The sequence below is a fragment of the Scophthalmus maximus genome, chromosome 14, assembly GCF_022379125.1.
Source record: "Scophthalmus maximus strain ysfricsl-2021 chromosome 14, ASM2237912v1, whole genome shotgun sequence".
NCBI classification, from domain to species: Eukaryota; Metazoa; Chordata; class Actinopteri; order Pleuronectiformes; family Scophthalmidae; genus Scophthalmus; species Scophthalmus maximus.
Genome location: NC_061528.1, coordinates 16,927,872 through 16,948,650, shown reverse-complemented (window position 1 = coordinate 16,948,650; position 20,779 = coordinate 16,927,872). Strand labels below are relative to the sequence as shown.

General features: G+C 41.7%; 2 protein-coding genes across 5 annotated transcripts in view; one reads left to right on the top strand and one right to left on the bottom strand.

The window, feature by feature from the left end:
* tmem163a (transmembrane protein 163a) overlaps positions 1 to 6,140 on the top strand; it is a 51,277-nt gene extending 45,137 nt beyond the window's left edge. The window contains exons 6-8 of the mRNA XM_035604400.2: positions 517 to 628; positions 1,946 to 2,087; positions 2,599 to 6,140. Coding sequence (XP_035460293.1) covers positions 517 to 628; positions 1,946 to 2,087; positions 2,599 to 2,659 — 315 coding nt within the window. The 3' untranslated portion in view covers positions 2,660 to 6,140. The remainder of the gene's footprint in view (positions 1 to 516; positions 629 to 1,945; positions 2,088 to 2,598) is intronic.
* Positions 6,141 to 7,886: 1,746 nt separating this feature from the next.
* On the bottom strand, positions 7,887 to 20,421 carry LOC118283105 (alpha-1,6-mannosylglycoprotein 6-beta-N-acetylglucosaminyltransferase A). Of its 4 annotated transcripts, none has more exons than XM_047337471.1 (19): positions 19,716 to 19,744; positions 19,181 to 19,271; positions 18,833 to 18,930; positions 18,615 to 18,680; positions 18,032 to 18,247; positions 16,663 to 16,724; positions 16,256 to 16,345; positions 16,080 to 16,151; positions 15,549 to 15,725; positions 14,885 to 15,054; positions 14,482 to 14,610; positions 12,933 to 13,066; positions 12,684 to 12,817; positions 12,194 to 12,337; positions 10,262 to 10,408; positions 9,936 to 10,049; positions 9,693 to 9,767; positions 9,434 to 9,591; positions 7,887 to 8,702 (listed from the first exon to the last, which is right to left on the bottom strand). In XM_047337471.1, the coding sequence occupies exons 4-19, from the start codon at positions 18,673 to 18,675 to the stop codon at positions 8,504 to 8,506; spliced, it is 2,082 nt and encodes a 693-aa protein (XP_047193427.1). In that variant the 5' UTR covers positions 18,676 to 18,680; positions 18,833 to 18,930; positions 19,181 to 19,271; positions 19,716 to 19,744; the 3' UTR covers positions 7,887 to 8,503. The 4 variants fall into 4 exon arrangements, with proteins under 4 accessions (XP_047193427.1, XP_047193426.1, XP_047193428.1 ...); XM_047337469.1 differs by lacking the exon at positions 18,833 to 18,930 and adding an exon at positions 20,182 to 20,416 and having other exon boundaries at positions 7,888 to 8,702; positions 19,716 to 19,850; XM_047337470.1 differs by lacking the exons at positions 18,833 to 18,930; positions 19,716 to 19,744 and adding an exon at positions 20,182 to 20,421.
* Positions 20,422 to 20,779: the final 358 nt, after the last annotated feature.

The window sequence follows — 20,779 nt, the reverse complement described above, 5'->3', positions numbered from 1 at the left end:
ATTTGTGTAAGCAGAGGCCCCCACCTGCCACTGTTTAATACATTGGTTGGTGGGTTGGAGGTTGAATTTCATATCCATATGTTACAGCCAATATTTACTAGTTTCTCTCTTCTTCCTCTCTCCTCCCTGTCTCTGTCGCCCTCCCCCTGTTTTGCCAATTAAATCTTTAAGGGAGGTACTCCTGGGTCACGCGTTGGTTTTTGCTGAGTCTGTTTGCGACTTAAAGCGGACAACAACAGACCCTTTGCCGCACTTTGAGGCATCACTTGTATGTCCTTGGGCTGACACACCAAGTCAAGCCTGTATATTTTATTAATGGTGAAGCTGGCAAAAGCTCTGTGGGTCATTGTGTCTTGCTGGTAATGTTGCTGCTGCCCTCGCAGCCATGCTGTAGCTTTCTTTCCATTTGTCCGTTGTGCTTTGTTTTGCCTTGCTTCTTGTTGTTTTGTCGTCTGCAACTTACTTCGTTCGACACGTAAAACAAAAAAAATCTTCTCTCATCTTGTCTTCCTTCAGGATGACTTCCTCTTCAGTGTGTCCATTGTGAGCGGGTTCACATGCACTTTGCTGGCTGTGGTCAAGTTCATGTTGGGAAGAGTGCTGACCAGTCGGGCACTTATCACTGATGGTAGGATGCACACACACACACACACACACACACACACACACACACACACACGAATAACACAATAATCAGTAATTCGTTGCACATCACCATTTATGTGGAAAATAGTCATTTCTTTGAATGTTCTCTTCTTTTAACGATCTTTTAACAATCCCTCATGGGCTCAATTTTTTATCGACTTAATCACTTGTGCTGTATTAGTTTTGAGGGAGAAATATGTTGCCTGAAGACTTCTTTTCATTTTCACTGAAGAAAAGTTTCAGAGCAGTTTAGAGGATACTGCATAGAGACAGGATTTTTTTATTTATTTAATTTACCATTCAACTATACAGCACATTTTATATGCTCATTATACATGTTCAAATTACCAGGATGCTACAGTATAACTGTCTAATAAATGTTGCAAAATGGAAAGTACAAAATGTCCCTCTGACTTGTTGTGGCGTAAAAGTATAGGGAATTATGAAAATCTTAAATCAAATGGCCAGATTTACAGTGGGGTCCGGGCACATTAACCTTACAAATAAAACGAAGTGTGACAACCGAAAAGAAACAGTATCGCAAGAATTAAAACCAAAACCACAAAACAGTGTATGTCTCTGTGTGTTCCTGTGTGTGAGATGCTTACACAACAGAAATGAAAGCAGTAATTGGCTATCACTAGCTGCTCATAGACCCATGCACAAGAAAACAAAAGCAGAACGTGCACGCACATGCACACACACAAACACACACACACACACACACACACACACACACACACACATACACACAAAGTCATAAGTTCACATTCTCAAACACGCACTGCAATGCCCAGGTCTCAGAAGACATCAATCCAGTAAACCTAAGGTTGCTGTTCTCAGAGCCGAGATTTATTTCCCACAAGACTCTACACTTACTGCAGACGAGACAATTACCCACTGTGCAAGCTTTCACACAAGGAGAAATGTGATTATAAGAGAACCTACAGGGTAACTCAAGTACAGTCAAATTTATGTGGTCTATGGCCATTTATATTTTGAAGATTATAGAAAAATACCAAAAAATTAGAGTATCAATACCCCTCTCATGTATGTGCGGTAGCCTGTTAGCTTAGCTTAGCATAAAGGAGAGAGTCAGGTCTACAAATTCAATCGCCCTGGGTTACAAAACAGAATGGAACATGGAGTCAATCACACCATCTAACTCTCAGCAAGAAAACAAAGAAGTATATTTCTAAAAATGCTCAAGTGAAAGGATTACTGGATATGTGCATTTTGGGCGTGCCACTCGTGAAAAAGCGGAGATAGCTTAATCTCTTCCACATTTTCTGTGTGGCAGGGTTTAACTCTCTGGTTGGAGCTGTCATGGGATTCTCCATACTGGTCAGTGCCGAAGTCTACAAGCACCATCCTGATGTCTGGTTCCTGGATGGCTCCATTGGGATTCTCATTAGCCTTATCATTTGTGCATATGGTGTCAAGTAAGAGCTAAACCGGCAGCAGTCCTCTGTTGAAATTTGTCTGACTTAATGATTGGAAATATTATTATTAATTCTACTTAAAGGGGCAGTAAACGATTAAACTGCTCTGGCCGGGCAGAGAACCCAACATGCGAACCACAAAGCCAAACCACGGAGTTGCAGTGCCACCCGCTAGCACGTCACTTAAAGTGTCAGGAAGTGATGTTTACCAACTGCACTCGCAGTGTTGTGAGGTGTGGTCTGCACCTTTTCCTTTTTTTTCAGATTTAAAAAGCCAGGACTGAGCCGAAAACCCAGATTTTTTTCCGCGAGCGGACCGTGAGGAAATATTTACAAAACTTGTGTTGCTTCAGAATCCCTTACTGCTCCTTTAAGCCAGATTCACATGTCAATTTGACAGCTTTGTACTAGCTGAGGTGATGATTGCCAAAATAGAATAAGACACTGGTTTGTGGAAAATGTAATTTCTGCTTTGTCACTTGAGTTCTTTTTTTTCCTTTACCCACCACAGACTCCTGGTGGACATGGTGCCCCGTGTGAGGCAGACGCGGAACTATGAACGCTTTGAGTGAGAGACGTGTCCACAAGAAGAGGTCACACACACACACACATAGACACACACTGCTTCCAATCCTCTTCCCTGTCTTTCATAGTTACTTACATGTGAACTTCACCTACGCATACAGACGGACGTTACAAACACATACAATCTGTATACTCTGTATTCATAGTACATTCATACATGCAGTCATAACACACGCACACACACACACACACACACACACACACACACACACACACACACACACACACACACACACACAGATGTCTGAGAGACTTCAAGGGAAGGTAAGAGGTCACAATTAAAGACCTTTTCCGGGTGGTAAGACCTGTAAAAGAGCTTCAGTTCAATTCTTCTTTTCCACTCGCCTTCACTTTTTATCCATGAAACCACGAGCCAAAAATTACAGCTAGAATATGGAAAGGACTCCAGAACCAACCAGAGTTCTCAATTTGCTCAGCTTGTACACACAGCATGCGGTGCTAAGATGCTGTGGAAAAACCTCCACTCCACGTCGAGCCCGCTAATTTTATTTATTTATTTATTTATTTCCTCATTTTTGTAATCATCATTAAGTATGAGTGCTTGATTGCTGGAACGCAGAGGAGAACCGCTCAGCACCTCACCTGCCTTCTCCCTTCAGTGCAGTGTACAGCCTAATTTGTTCCTGAGAGAAACACCACTCTCTCTGATAAGAGGCCAACGCTGATCTCAAACCCTCACAACTAAAATCCAGCAGACGTGAAGGCGACAGGAGTCGCTCAGGACAAATATTTGCCAGACTATAGGAGGAAACTGGAGTGCTCGAAGCTGACCTTATTTGACCTGTTGGTGTTACCTCCTACTGCACTGTACAGAGTGTGATGTGTCCAAGCACAAATTAGCAGACTCTTCACCAGTTGTTGCTGACGGTTGAGCACAGTATCCACAAAAAATTGTTTACATACACACACATAACCTGGTTAGATTTTTTTTTTTCTTGAAACTTACATTGACAAAATGTTTTACCAGTTAATAGCAAACGATTTAGGAATATTATATATGTTTTTTGTTTTAAACGGAGGGATAGAAAAAGCAATTGTCAAATATTGTGTTTTTTCTGTATAAACCTTTCAGGCTTATGGATATAAGATCAGATGATTTTGTTAATTCTATTTAGCAATATATCATTCTTTGCTTTTCCCTGTTTCGACTGCGACTTTCATGAAGGAAAGATGAAACCTAAGACGAATCCAAGCACAATGACAAAGATGAAGCAGCCTGTGGGAATATCATTTAGACTGCATATCATTTGCGGAGATCTTGTTTTCTCCTGTGTCCTCTTTGTTCTGCATGTTCCCATTGTTATCATTCTTTATAATGTGAAATGAACAGAATGTAAATATAGAAATCCCACCATCTGTAAATATGTTTATTATACTGTTTGGGTGCATCAGTAACAAAAGTCACAAATAGTCATAGTGATATAAGGCTGACATAAACAGGCTTTTTGGCGTACACGGCTCATAGTACAAGTACAAGATGATTGGTGTTGCATATGTTTACTCTTGTGTGCATATACTGTAAATGTTGATTTACATATAACTGTATATTACCAGTGAAATGAATCGACAAGTCTAACTGTAAGTCTTTTGCACTGTAATTGGAAATCTCAGACTGGATGTAGTCGTGATCTGTCAGTCCTGTCCAAGGCTCAGCTGTGTTTTCAAATTTTCCCTCATATCACTTATCAGAAGCCGTCAAGAAAAAAAGAAGAGTTTATTACCAAGAGCGTGTGAAACTGTCCAAAGCCAAAGAAATCAATATCATTCGACTAAACTTGAGACCCTGGTGTCCCAAGTCTAGACATGTGATCAGCTAGAATATTTTTAGAGGAACAGTAAATATTTAAATAGATTGTGTGCATCGTTGTCCTATTGGAGGATATTTTTTCTAACAGAAGCCCCACGAATGACTAAATAGATTCATAAATTTGAATACAATTCATTGACTCATTTAAAAAAAAAGGAAAAATGGCAAATTTAAAATATATATATATATATAAACTGATATAATTAACTTCTTATGCACTGACGGATATTGGATGAGCTCTCACTTTCATTTCCCTCAGTGAAGGGAATGATTCAGGTAAACCGTTGGAGGACTTGTTTCTTCTTGTGAATGTGGAAACATAGTGCTTGTCCGCCCCCTAATGGTTTGGAAGCCACACGACAAGAGAGGCAATTAGTATTCAGTGCACCGGGTGCTGGGGAGCAAGTTTAAATGTACCCCAGGCTGAAGACAGTTACAAGGTCATGGACAGCGACTCTGAACGGGTCTGCATCCATTATACACTGTAGCTACCATTTCTGAGCTGACACGCTGGACAAGGTGCAACATGATATGTATTGTCTCATATTGTCAGGATTAGCCAGAAACTGAATGTGTGGAGCTCACGCCACTTCAACTCACCAACAGCACACTGATTGGCAACGTTTTCCCCCCTCTCTCTGATGCATGGGCGACAATCATTACGACACCTTTTTACAAGCAAAGCACAGGCACAGAGCAAACTGTAAAGGTATGCTTCACAAGCTCCACTGCCCATATGTTAAACTGTTGTGTTTGGATAAACTGGAGACGATTTCGATCTGTCTTGGTGACAAAATCCTTTCTACCTCTCTTCTCTGCACTTTGTTTTTGTTTTTTGGTGCCACTAATCTTGCTCACTCCGTAGTGACGGGTGACCTGTGATGCTGTTGCACTCAATGTAAATCACGCGATCAAGTAAATCAAGTGCGGCAGCTATTAAATGAAAAAACAAGGAGAGTAGGATAATTGTAATCATATAAATCACCACAGTTGCATTTGTCTTACATGCAAACTGCATCCGCCCCCCTGCTTCATGAAATGTGTCAAACATCTCTCCATCACAATGAGACTGTTCGAGATTTGCGGGAAGAAAAAATACCCACGTTCATTTATTTGTCGTTTGCACAAACTTCCCACCTCAAATCATTATTCGACACCTGGTACAAAATTTCGTCGTTTTGTTGGAGTGGCTCAGAAATAATTCAAATTCTGCTGCTTGATGAATTGTGCCAAATCACTGAGAACACAAGTCCACTCTTTTGACATTTGTTTAAATTTTTACTTAGATGACGAATGAACTGCTCCAGAAAAAGCATTCAATATACTAGATTCAATAAATCGATTGTGATAGCAATACTAAACCACTTCTCTGTTACTATAGGCTTTGCATGGGCTTGTAAAAATCCCTGACAGCTACAGTGGTTGCATTGCAGCCGCACACATGCGCACACACAGTTAGAGATGCGTATCTGAAATGACAATAACTCTGTGTATTATTTGTCTGTTTGTACAGTAACGATATCAGTGGTATTACAGATGATGTAAAAACACCATTTATTTATGTAAAAGAACCATGATATCTCTTTGTCATAGAGCAAACTTTTATCGATTAATAAAGTTTTATCCTGCTTATTCATCAACGCGGTTGCGAAATGGTCTGTTTGTTTCGGCATGGAAGTTCTCAGGAAATGGTGACATGTATTATACAACTGGGTGGCATGTAGCAATTGACAATGAGCACAAGCACCAAATACATTTCGGCATCATCCCATCCCTTGAGTGCTGAAGTGTTTGAGTGAATTTTGAAAAGTGATCCTGTTTCAAGTATCTTTATGCCATTGTATAGAGATTTTCTTTTTTGCTGACTAGATAAAAGTGCTCAATAGTTGTGCTCTCCTAGTTCAACAACCCTGAAATCCACTTCCCTGTATGTGAGAAAGCAAAATGTCCGCAAATGTTGCTCCGGACATTTGCCAGAACTTTTTTTTTCCTGCCAGCTTCTTGGAAAGTTTTCAGAAAATACCAACGTGAGCCCATGTGAGGAGATTCCGGAAGATTAATGGTTCCACCAATCGCCTGAATGTTCCAGAGTTGTTCCTGCGGTTGTGGACGGGACCAACTTGGATATTTTTTGCAGATTTACACTCAGCCAGCCCAATCGTGGCCCTGGTTCCAGCCTTTTTGCTCAGCTATGGTAAACAGCTGTGGGGGGTGGTTTGCTATTTAGCATACTGACATCAGACTGGCATCGATCCTCCAGTCTCACTCTCAGAAAGTAAATGAGCTATTCCTTTAACTGCTATAGTATTGCAGTGATGTAAATTCCTCTTCATACCCTTGTAACCAGCAGCAGCAATAGACAATAGTCAGCTCCAGTGTAGATGTTTCACTGGTAAACAACATGTTCATGTTGGGCGAAGCAGACAATGCACACATAAAGAATACTATTTTTTCTCCTCTGTCACATATTTGTAGAGCCTGATAATTATAATAATCATACAAAAAAAAAAAGCATTCATCTACTCCAAGATGTTCTCTCATCATACCTCAGGCCTGCACTCATGCCGCTCTGGCAAGACTTTTCATTAACTCTACCTCAAGGAGATGATCGGAAAATGAGAATCCAATCCCCTCAACGAACTTCTATGGCTCACACGAGACCGTGAAGCACTCTGGACAGCTCACATCAATATCAGACAGGCAGTGGCTGAATTTGTAGGCTGAATCGGGGCTTCACAAACTCACATGTACTGCACCAGGAGGAAGGAATGCGTGTCTAAAGGCTATGCTTATAGCAAGTACATCAGAAGGTGGCACTCAGTGGTCATTTAAAGTTTCCCAGCTTCTCAGCCCAGTCAGAAAGCCATCTCTTATTAGGGAAGGCCGAAAAAGCAAAATCCTCATCTGTACCATGAGTAAACAACATAACATACAACTAAAATTAAATGTAACATGAATGACAAACTGGTCGGAGCGGGGGGCTGGGGACAGTTGCAACACTCTTTGCATTTCCCCTGAGTTACTCTGTTTCACTCATTTAGACCAAGGACCAGATCAAAAAGAAAACATGTAGATAATAAAACTTGTCTGCTTGTACCCACACCATTTACTGTAAATGTTGCAACACACATCAGGGATGGTTGCAACATGCTAAAAGTACATCACAGTTCACGGATTAACTTTTTGCTTTTTTGTCTCAATATGCATTGTTTTACAATAATACTGTTGACTTACTGTGTACTCTGTATCCTTTTTTTATTCAGATTTATCCAATAGCAGCGAGCGAGTTTCGTTAGATTACGCGTCGAACATATGCCTATCTTGATTCAATGTTCATATTCAATCTTTCCATTTCACTGTGAGACAGACACCAATTTGCAATTCAACCAACTTTTATTAAACAAGCTCAAAAGTTTTTAAACACTGATTTCACACTCCAGCAAATGTGCACCAAAACGGATTTCCACAACACTTGGTGGAAGGGTGGGACGTGGGCCAAGAAAGCAAAACACACAAGTTTTGGCGTGGATCAGGAAAAAAATACTGTGAGGGTCAGACTGGGCATGTGCAGTATGAGTGTCATCCCTCTAGCATCACTCTCCATTGGAGGACCCTGGAGGAGCACCCTGAATTTGAAAGTGCGTGGCTGCAAATACCAACTCAGCCTGAAGGCAACGCTCGAATAACACTGTGCTGCACCAGTCATGGCAGGTGACATCTGATCCATTTCTTTATGAAGTCTCTGTACATGTTGAGTCAAAATACTTCTGAACACGGTGTGAAACTGCTTTTCGTCCAACTGGCCTTTTAATACGAAACAGACCTTTTTTAGGCAACTTGACTTTCGTGTGCCATAGTCAGGGTAAGGACTTCCTGTTCTGAGCAGCTGAGTCAGCCGGAAATGGTCATAATGACATGAGGTACTGTTGTACTTGGATTTCAGAATTTACCTTAACGTGCAGAGTGGTATGTACAGTTTTTTTTTTTTGGTCTTCTGCATCAGTTAGATACATGCCTTGCATAAGGCTATCTGGTCCTTGATGTAGTCTCTACAGGGACAGATGCGAATCAGGGACTGGTTCGATCTCACACAACTGAAGAGCAGGGGATCCGACTGGAACAGACAGTGTTTCGTACTGTTGTAGGCCGGGAGCACCATGTGACTGTTGGTAACTTCTGATGTTTGACAATCGACACCGTGGCTGGAAGAACAAAAAAGGAGAAATCATTGTCAGCGGTGTATGAAATCAAGTCAAGTAAAAAAAGAGAACAAGTAATTCAATCAGTGATGGAGGACATGGATCTCCCTCATACTAAAGGGTTGTGCACCATCCGCAGTGAGCTCCCACATTCAAATGATTATGCGTATGCTAGGGGGGTCCGGACTGGGCCCTGTGCTGGGGTTCTGTCTGTCAGCTCTAGAAACGGAGACCCGAACAAAGCTCATTAGGACAAACTACATGATTTGTGAACTCGAAGGTTATTATTTTATTCTTTAAGTGGTGAAAAAGTCAATTTCGCAGGTTGAAAATACGTCCTATGTAAGAGGAAGACTATAAGAGTTTGTTTCACTGTAACTTTCAACATGAACACAGAAGAAGTGAATAATTTGGACTGGACCAACCAGAACTTCACTGTGGCATTGAGGGCATGACTCTTAATCACTGGATACACAATAAGGTGTTTAAATATGTGGGGAATTTTTGCTCAAAAGACCTTAAAAAGCTGCTGCTCTCTCTACCATTCCATGCAGGCTCATGGAATGGTAGGGAGATGAGCTCTCCCTCTACCTCAGGCTTTCCAAGTAGGCTTGTTGAAGGACAGGGAGGTCCCAGAACAGAGCGCCAATATAACTAATTGCAATTATTGGAATGAATCAAATTTTGACAATAGTGGTCGGATTAATGCGTGTATGCACAACGTGTGCGCTTACTTAGCAAGACCCTTGTTGCTGTTCAGATGCGGAAAGAATGCAGGTTCACAGATCAGCCCCGTCGTCTGGCACGCCTGTTTGCACGAGGTGCCTGCCTCTGCCTTCACAACCTGGAGCGCGCTCAGTGGAGGCCACCTCCCGCCGCTGGAGCAGAAGTCCTAAAGCACGTGACCAATATTAGGGGCGAAAAGTAAGAAAATAATCTATTTCCCCTCATCGGTTTTTCCCAGCCACCAACCCCAACACACACTCCTCCAACCTGTTTTTCAATGAGGACGTTGACCCTCTGGAGCATTCCTTCACAGGTGAACTCATAGGGAAGGTAGGGCTCAATCTGAAATGTATAAGGAAAAAGTACACATTTTTGAAACACAAATGGAATAGAAGAGGCAACTGGAAATTGCAGTGATGATGTGTAATACTATGAGGTTCATCAAACTGAGTCTAATTTCACTCTGCAACTTGGGGAATAGATCTGACACCATATCAAGACGATACTGACACTTTGGTTGAGTATAGAAGTGAGAGCTCTCTCCACTTCTGTTTCGTTGAACATGTCTACCATCCATACGTAGGGCTCTCCTATGGCCTCGACATAAGGATGCTGCGATGTCACCTACAACACAAACAGATCAATAGTAATAACACGTTAGTTAATATCTTCCAAAAATACATACACACTGTTACATGTTTTCTGTTTGTACTACTTGCTTGTCATTTGATTTGTTGTTAATTTGATTGAGGTTAAAAAGAAGATTTCTGTACAATATGTTAAGACTCATTAATATCTTAAAATGATATATTTCGGTTTTGGGCATGACCCCTGACCTCTCTGATGTTGGGCTTTCCTTTGAAGAACTCTGAGTTCAAGCGGCTCTGCGGAGGGCGTAACCTGGGGTTCAGGAAAGCACAGCCATTGGCCAAGGCCTCAAGAGGGGCGGGGCCTTCATATGGGAATGACATTCCCACGAAAACCTACAGACCACAAAAGAAGAAACGGTTCAGAATTAAATCTGAAAAACCCCCACACATATATATAATACATATAGCATATACAGTATATGATAACCTCATGCACTAGTCTTTTGCCACCACATGGTGCCAGCCAAGACAAACACAAGAAATAGTGAATCCTACACTGAGCTCTTCTCCTGAAGCCCCTACTTTAAGAGCACACACAGGGTCGCCAGGGTTTTCAAACTTACCCGTGAAAATTATTTAGTGGGTTTGAGCAAAAAACAGTTTCATCCTGTTTGGGTAGCTGGAAACCGCACCGACTATTTAACTTAAAATACAAAATATTTTTTGTTTTATCAACTTAATACCTTATATTATCTCCTAATTTTAAGCAAATGTACTATAAACTGGTTTTCTAACGTAACAAGAATTACACAATGGATTTTCAAATAATCAATATTTGTGATTGGTGTTGACGGAAGGTTTTAAGCAGCAGGACTTCTTCCTAGTATGTATATTAATCTACTCTTCCTGTGGTCTTCAGTGATAATACAGCTATAGTAACTTAAAATGCGTTCAGGTAAAAGTTGAAGTAATAATAAACACAAGTAAACACACGTTAATAACATCAAGTATTGTGCAAAAGTTTAAGGCACTTTTAATGCTAGCACTCTAAACCTTCATGCAGTACTATCACGGAGGCTTCTGACCGGTCCCCAACCCCTAACATACAGCCAGAGTGTTAAAGAACTTTCAATCGATGACAAAATGAACACGGACTCCTGCAGCAAATTGCTCTGGCTCCCACCGAGCCATCTCACCGTAATGGAACCAGGGATTACAATCTGAATCCACAGAAGGGACTGACGCACGTTCCCCAAGACACCTGCAACAAACTACCTGTCGAGTATCTTAAAAAACCTGTGTGCAAGTTTCCTCAGGAGAATAGGAGCTGTTTTGAGGACAAAGGGTTGTTACAGTCTAACTTTATCTGTTAACTGCACTTTGTAGTTAATAAATGAATAAAAACAAATCATTGGATTGTTTTTGAAAGTAGCAGTAGATGCAAGCATCCTTGCAGTCCTTTTTTGCACAGTTCAGTATATGCATAAAACGAGAAGTGAAATGAAAAGTATATATAAGGCATGTTTGTAATATTAAAAGCAGGACTGCGTTGTACACACTGCAATCATATGCCCACTGACTACAAACATAACGTGCACAATGGATGTTCACTCCTCATGGTCTCTAGTCTCATAACGTCTAAGACTTGTAGTTAAATGAGTGAATTTCTTGTACAAAACAGTTTTATTTTAAAGTCTTTGGTATAGTAGGGGAGAGCCACCTTGTCAACTGTCACTTCTCGTCTAGTTTTGTCATAGTGCCCATCCAAAGGTTCTTTTTTGAGGCGAGATTATGTGGGTTCAGAAGTATTAAAGACTGCACGGCAGCCTCTCCTCCACCGTCAGAACAGAGCAGCACACTCTCCCTGTCTGAATGAAAAGTTCAGGACTGGTCATGCCGCTAAAGTCTTATCTGTCTGAGTCTTCAGCGGATCCTTTATCAGGAAAAAAAGTCCAGATGTGTCAAAACATTTATTAATATACAACCCACTTTATATCCCTGAGGAAATAAATGTTTCTGCATTGTGGATTTTGGTTAGGACAAAGTGAAAGACATACTACAATTGAAACATGTAAAAATAAATTCCAATGGCTTAACAAGCATACATTCAAGAATGATATGTGGAACCTGAGGGTATCTGGGAATTGACTGTCATCAATTGATTGACCCAATCATTACCTTGCTCTGTCTCAGCAGGGTCTGCACCTCAGTCCCCTTGATAATGCCGTGGTTTTTCACATAGCTGGGAATCAGTGTACTGTTGTCAGCCGTCCCGTGGATTTCCAAGTACTTGTGGATAACGTCCAGATAGGCTTCCTTTCCCTGCGGAGTAACAGCAGGGGAGGCACAAAGTGAATCACTTGGAAAATCAGTGGACACGACACAAATAACACTTCCCCCGTGGCAATTGTGTATTTTATGTGGATGTCTGAATGAACACATAATAATATAAACATCAATACTCAGTATTCAGATTGCAATAAACGTGCAAAAGGTAGACTTGGATGACAAAAGTAATTACAAGGTATCAAATTGCCAATAACTACTTACTTCCTCTGTATTTTCTTGAACGAAAATTGGTGCAAGAGAAATGAATATTTCACTGTATACTAAGAATTAGGCAGACTGGCTTTTCGGGGCGACTAAACATTGTCCTGCCTGTTGTTACCTCCCAGAACTTGGAGCTCTTTCCGTACACGAGAGCCTGGTTTCGTCTCTTGGTAGAGTTGAGCTGCTCAGATAATTCAGAGCTCAGCTGGTGCTGCACCACAAAGCCCAGGAAGGTGTTGTCTGGTGTATGAGCTGCTCACAACACGGAAATACACATTGACGTGAGATAATAATTATAAAAATAATAATACAATTTCAGACGAAGCAACATTTATAAACCACAAGCTGTTGTGAGAGGTACACATACGGAACATGGTGTAGAACTGCGCTGGGATGAGGTTGAGGCGACCAAACGGACTCATAAGGTTGTTCTCTCGGGCCCAAACTGCGTGATTGAAGTCTGGCTCAGTGCCGAAAGAGTCCAACACTCGAATCACACATCTGAAATGAGAAAGAAAAAAACACTCCAATTACAAACTACAATTTCCCAACATACAGCCTTCCACCAACTCCGTTATCAAAACAAATGCACTACAAGGCTGTAAAAAGAAATAGAATAAAACCCCTGATATACTCGATGGCCAGAGGCGTCTGCACACTGGATACCCAAACACAGCATGTGGACACCTGAACATTACATTGTTGAACATATCGTTCCAAATCCATGGGCATCACTCCGCTGCCATAACTGGCTTCCTGCAGTATTTCACAAACTGGCTGCTGGGAATTTTTCCCACTCAGCCGCAAGAGCATCAGGGGGTTTTGGTATTAAAGTTGGTTCATAATGTTCTGACTGATAGTCAAGGTTCCAATTTACCCCAAAAGTGTTGAATAGGATTACAGTCAGATTGTTCCAAACTAAACCTAGAAATGGATCTAACTTTTATCTATCCCATTACCTTGATTGGAACTAGTCCTGTGTACGACATAAAGGTATACAACCACGTCTTTGGCCATGGTGTGGTGTGATCTTGAATGCTTCAGTTAAAATCCACATGGGCGGAGCCGATAAGCAAATTCAGGTCAACATTGGCATCAATATGCCGGAATCAGTATTCCGCAGAGTTTGCCGTTCACACATGACGAACGCAGCAGGAGAGCTGACTCAGCTGCGTTTCCCCACAGCAGGGTGACCTGCGGAGCATTCTGTGGGGACTGGGTGAAGCATGCAGGAGGCGGGACATGGCGACAACTCTGCCCCGGGAAAACAGTGTTTTTGTTGACAGTCATCAACACGCCCACTCGCCCTCTGCGAGCCCTCCGGAGGTTCTCCGGCCTGTATTCTCGCACGGGCTCACTCAGACACTGACTACGGGGCTGGCAGGAAAAGCTCTTGAGTGACTGTGCTGAGCAAAATCTGCAGATATTTGCGTTCTCATATACAAGTTCAGGGGCCACGTCCGGACTTCAGTGCATGTCTGAATGCAGCTTAAGACACTTTGTGTCGGTTTTTTTCTTTTTCGGATTCTCTAAATGCATAGGAAAGGAGCGTCAATGCTTCCTTTCCTATCTCCCTTAGCATAGGGTCCACTGGAGCTTCCTATGTGAAAGGAAAGGAGATACAGAAGCCCCACAATTTATTGCGGCAGCGATATTTTATATCATTTGTAGTTCCACCACGGCAGACGCACGTCATGAACATCCGTCGTCGCATGATGACGTAGTATAGTGTAAGTGGAGTCGGATTCTCTGAGCAGCGCTGTCCTATCAGTCCTCCTTTACACCTTTCCTTGACCCAATGACGTTTTCCACTGAGGTCAAGGAATCGCAGATCAGAACGACAATTTGACTGCATCCTTACATTATCCACTCACACATTAAAACAAATGGGACCGGAGCAAGATCCTGATACTCACTTGTATTTCATCCAGGTTGCGGGAAATGCATGCTGAAACTGTTTGAGGCCAATAATGTCTGTATAGATCAGGTTTGCTTCCACTTTTGAATGGCGAAGGGGGCAACCATTCGTCTGGAACCCTAGAAAACTAGAGGGACAGAGAAATAAACACTGGAATAAATACACAGTACCACAAACAACCAAGAGGAAATTAATAGCAACGGTGGATGTACACATTCATTTGAATGATAACAACCTTTTAAAATACACTTTCACAAGTTACTATATGATGATATTCTTCAGCCACAATCACTGCTTTAAAGCATCAAACTTGTCTACCCCCATTGATTTACTTTTACAATGACACCTGATATACAGCAGTCTGCAACAAGCGGCTCTACCCGTGTGCAAGAAGCACTCACTTCTTGAGGTCAGGTAAGGAGGCAGACAAGTGAAGATGGTGACCGAGGACGTGAAGTGTAGCGATGAGGTCACTCCACTGCACGAGTTCCCCAAGGGGGCCGCCGCTGAAGGCAGTCTCTGCAATTTTGAGACCTGATTCATTCGTCACCACACCGGGATGCACCAGGATCTAGGGAGGGGGAGAAGTCTTTGAATGTTTCGGCAGTGTCTTGTGTTGCTTTAACAACTCGAAATGAATCCCTTTATATTTTGCGTGAAGCACTTTGAATTGCCTTGTCGTTCAAATGTGCTATAGCCTACAAATACAATTGCCCTGCCTCTCCCACCGCCTTGTTTATCAGAATTCCGCCAATACATTTTCATTTTTTAAAGATTCTCCATCCATTCATTCGCCTCAGCTGTTCAGTGTCATCAGCGACCTGTATGTAATTCCTACCGATTAGTTGTGTGTCAGACACATTTTGAGCGAAGCTTTTGTTTGCTTCTGCGAAAAAGACCCTCTTTTTGAAAAGTGACCATGCATCTCAAGTGGGAAATCCTCAACTATTAATGGTTAAAGGCATCTCCGTAGCGTGAGGATGTAAAATTTGACGGGTGTAGCAACACTGACTAAAGTGGGGCAAGGCTTGGCAATCAGGTGGGAGAGTGGGAGGAATACATTACGTGTTGGGCTTTTCGCTCGGTGAGGTTGTATTTGGCGGAGAGAGAGCGTCCGGCCTCGACCCAGATCTTCCCCATACTTTGAATTCTTTGGTGAATCCAACGGAACTCGAGTCTGTTTTCGAGAAACGGATACAGATCTTCCAGACTTTTCCGTACCACTGCTTGGTCAGACCCCACCTAAAAAGAGGGATTTAATACAAGGCTTATTCAGTTAACGGATTTTTTTTGGACTTTTCAACAATGCAGGAACTTCGCGTTTTGACAGTAATACATACATTATTTGTGGTTTCAAAATGAACTGAAAAATGCCACATATATGTGTAAATTCGATCCACGCACTACTTAGCAGCCTGACTGGAGTTCAGTGTTAAAAACGAAAAATTTGCTAAATAAAATCAGTTCTTTTTTCCATTGAAGGCCATGAACACTACTTGAATCTGTAATATTAATTTGGGCAACTAATGTAGAACATGAGCTCACGTCACAATGAAGCACCACACCACATCTACACATAGATAACATAGCCTTTACCTTTACCCCTGAGCCTTCTGCTTTAGCTGTGCGGATCGGTCGACCTGGAAGCACAGGGCACCAGGACTCTATCTTAACAGCGCACAGAGAGGAAGCGAGGGCAGTTACACCAAAACAAGAACACCAGGGACGCATTACTGAGCAGGTGACATGAGAGTTTCAAATCGGCCGAGTACCTCGCTGAGGTAGACGAGGATGGAGCACAGTGACCCATTCACCCCGTGACTGCGATAACAGGGATCCGTCTTCCACATCTCCTTCATCCACTGGGACAACGGCAAACCACAAAAACAACTTCATGACCAAAACAAAAACAGTACCAGGTCAAGAGGTCCAAACAAATCAAGCTATTGGAGGGCAAGAAGAGCGTTACTGTACATAAAGCCCTGGTGATCTACAGTAGAAGCTCTCAGACTGTTGCTGTGCCTCACTTATATATTACATTGAAAATATGTTGAGAAAGTCTACTTTGTTTCAAAGTATTCAAACAATATGTTTGAATATTATCACTATTTGATAATGTTTTTTCCTGACTGATTTCCATACAGTAGGCTGACATTACATTGGTGAAGAAAGGTCTTACTTTCAGTTTGCCCTCACAGTCTGGGTGTCCATCCATGGGCGGCAGTGGGCACTTTTCATCCTCTTTCATTTGATCATGTAAGCAAAACACAAAACAAATAGAATTTTTACTGGTTTTGATTTGCTCTATGAATGAGAGTGTATTCACAATAAGGTGAAGAAGTTAATTTCCCTGCAGTATTGAAACCTGAAGCATTTTGATCCGTCAGTCATTTCATGCCGCCTTTCATTGGTAATCATTAGAAACAATGCTGGAGGAGATTGTTTTAATATTTCCTTCTGCATAAAGTATGAGTAAGTGTTAAGTAATGCCCCTTGTGTATGATTTGCGAAACAGATTTAGTTCATTAGTCTTCATTAACATTCAAGGCAAGTTGAGGGAGAAACCTTTGTGTTTTCACCACATGCTTAGGGGAGTCATTTTTAAAAAATCTAGCTCTCATTGAATAATCAGCCAACTTTTGGTGAAAGATTATGCCCTTAAGAATTATTTAAAATCCCCTGAAGGCACAGCGGTTAAATAATGAACAATTTCCTCCAAGTAAGTCAGTTGCTACTGTAAGTTGTCTGCTAAAGCCTGTTCCTTCAAAATCAAAATAATGCCTTTGTAAGTAAAAAAGTTGCATCTCTGCCCGTTTCTCTTCTTGTCTTTGACCCTTTGAACAATCGATTCTTACTCTCTACCGCAGAACAAATACAGAGTGTTTACCGCATTGTCTTAGTTATGAAAGCATCTGTAATTGTGGCAGGGCATTTAATTATGTATTCTGTTTTAATAGATGGCACCACAAGATGCTTCGTGCTGCAGATTCCACAGATGCTATAGTAAACAGTGGCATTACGGTCGGTGACATCAGTGTTTGTTAAACCAGCTATAGGAATGTCAAAACCTTTTTTTCTTTAAAAACCTATAGCTGAAAACAGTCCCCAACAAATGCTTTTAAGGTAACATTTACTAAAAAGCTAAGGCCCCAGCTGTTTTGAGATAGTATTAAGTCGTTTTTTTAAAAATATAATAACACAATCTTTGACTTTTTTTCTTTTTTTTTTTATGTATTTACATTGGATTGGTGTGCTGCAGTGAGAAGAGGGAACTATTTAGAGGTGTTGTGTTACACTTGTCATTATATTGGTTGATGCAGCAGATAAAAGTAGCTTCATCCTTTTGACAGATTATAATGAGACAATATGAATATTAAAAAAGGACTGAAAAAGACATCAAATGCTGTTCATTTTAGGTCAACAGTCTTTTTGGCCAAGATTTCTACGACGTTAAATGGCTCACTTACAGGCTGATTAGATAAGAATGTAATTTATTTCCCCTCCATCTTGTTCCATCTACACTCTTTGATGTCCGATGGCGTTGTTACCCGAGTTGTCTTGGTCGCCTTGCTTCTTCCCCTTCTCCACCTGCAGCTTCAGGAGGTCCTCCAGGCGAGCCACTTGTTGCTGCAGATGCTGCTTATCGGAACGCAGCTCCTCGATCACGCCATCCTTCACTTGCCCCATTTCTTTCTCTGCCTCCATTTCCGCCTGGGCAACCTGCAGTTCTCCTTTGTAGTCCTTCAAAGGGGGCGGGCGAGAGGCTGAGGCAGAGAGGGTGGTGCGTGATTTTGTAAATGTATTCCTCGGCTTTGAACCGAGGAATAGCAGGCGGCCATTTTATTCAATTGTTATTCATAGAATTTTCAGTCCCTTACAGAAAAACTACATGGAATTCACATGTGGAATATACTATTTCATAATCCTATATGAAATAGGACACGTGGACATTTGATCAATGTCCACGTGTAATTCCATAGGTGTCACGAGGTCATTTGTATCGTTCCTCCAATTTTCACATGTGAACTTCATGTGGCTGTTCTGTGAGGCTGGGGGGGATTTTGATTAGACACAGTTTAGTGTGCTTCTGCAAGACACAGTAGTTCTGAAGGTTTGCTCGAGTCTGCTCACAATCATTCGAGGGTTCCAAGATGTCGAAGAGGTCGTCCACAAACGTGGCAATGATCTTCATTATGTCTGAGAGAGGAGCGGAGAAGTGGAAGGGAGCCGGAAAGTCAAAGAGAATTCAGGGAAAAGAAGCTGGTTATATTCAATCAGTCTTATCAAGATGTCCCCTTATAAAACAAAAGTCTTTTCTGACATGGGTGAAAGATTTTTTTTTTTCTTACACAAAAAAACGAATGATGTTACCACAGCATGATTAATCCCCGTTGTACATCTGTTATCACTTGGGCTCTCAATTGGACAAGTCTTTTTTGTGGCCTTACTGTGACAGAATCAGATGACGTTAATTGTTTCTACTGTGCGCATTTCAACGATATGCACTTTAAAAGGAGAGACCTTAATAGTCCTCTACTCATTTGAGCATCGCTGGTGAATTGCTCTAAGCTATCTGAGAAATGGAAAACCAGGGTGAAGAGCACATTTTAACGGTCTAGTATGATTCATACTAAAATCCTTCTGCTTCACAATATTGACCAATTCCTTTTTCATCTTTTTTTTTCGTTTCTTCTCACCGTCAGCGCTGCTTTTTTCTATCCGCGCCTTGTCCCGCTGCCTCAGTCTGTTGTGCCCGAACACACCCATGTTGTCCTGGTCATCTTTGCTCTGAAACCATTCCAGGAAAGATAAATGACTCATGCATTGTACAAACCAAAAGCTGGCGACACTTTTAGTCCATACTGAATATAACAGGATGTGTTTATAATCCAAACAGGAACAATGGCTTGAATTAAACCAGCTGGGTTCTTTTTAACACTCTCAATGTAAATACACTTTTACAGTACATATACATGCCCCTAATCTGAGTACGTTTCAGTGGCTGTGCAATGCAAAGTGTTAAATGATTCATCTGTGCACTGCTCATGAGCAGCACAGGATCACACAAGTGCTCACAATGGGGGTCAGAAGGAATGTCTGACCTCATTGTGAGTCGCTTTGGACAAAAGCGTCTTCTAAATGAATGTGATGTAAGGTCATGCTTTGTGACACTAGACTGCACGTTGGTATTGAAAAGCACTCGAGTTAAAAGGGTGAATGAAGACTACACACCGGGATCAAATATGGCAAACTCAGACACCAGACGAAACCGATCGCCAGCAGCGCACAGATGGTCCTGCCCAGGGTGTGCCTCGGCAATTTCATGATTCAGGTCCGGCCGCCGGGTGTTGTTTCGACAGGGGGTGTCTGATTTTAAACAACAAGAGGGGGATTTCAATTCCCATGAAGTGCAAACGCAGTGTCTCTTCAAACAGCGAACAGTGTCGCGCGCTCAGCAGTCGGCTACTGTCGATTGATGTAGTTGATGCTGCTTCTTTAAATATTTGAAATGACATATCAGCTCATGACATAGAGATGGAAGGAACATTAAAATAGCGTGATGATGATGGAGAGCACAACGCTGGCAGACATGACACAATGCAGACATGCTGAATTCAACTGCAACAAATGAGTTTGCTCTTTTATTTATGTCCACACTCACAACAAATTAGTAAAAAAAAAAAAAAAAGAAACGTACCCTTTGAGTATTGGTCAATCCTTCCGATGCGACTGAATGAACATGATCTCCAACTTAAAAAAAATTGGAAATAAAAAAACAAACCTGCCCGTGGACTGTGCTCTGGCAGGAACGTCTCCAGGACAACTAGTGAAGGAGAACAACTCCAGCTCATACAACCGGTTCGTCCACATGGCTCCATGACGTGTTTTCACAGCAATCAAAGCAGACCGACCAGTTTTGCATGACTTCACTCGTGCTTGTCGTATATTTGTTGTGTTGTAAAAAAAAAAAAAGAAATAGAAAGAAAAAAGTGTATGGTGAATTAAAAATTGCACCTCACGGCAAGCAGCTCCTCAGTTCCTCTTGAATGCTGGAGTTTCTGTGTGTGTAAGGTCTTCCTGCACTCGAGGTCCACTAATCGAGATCCCGAGAGGCCGTCCACTCTCTTTAACTGCCATTAAGATAAGATATGATGAACCTTAACTGATCCCCTGTTGGGGGAAATTCCGGATCGACACAGCACAAAGTATAGCAGCATACGGGAAAGTGTGATATTAAAATAAAGTAAAATAGTGACAGATCGGAGGTAAATCACATAAAATAGAAATACTGTGCC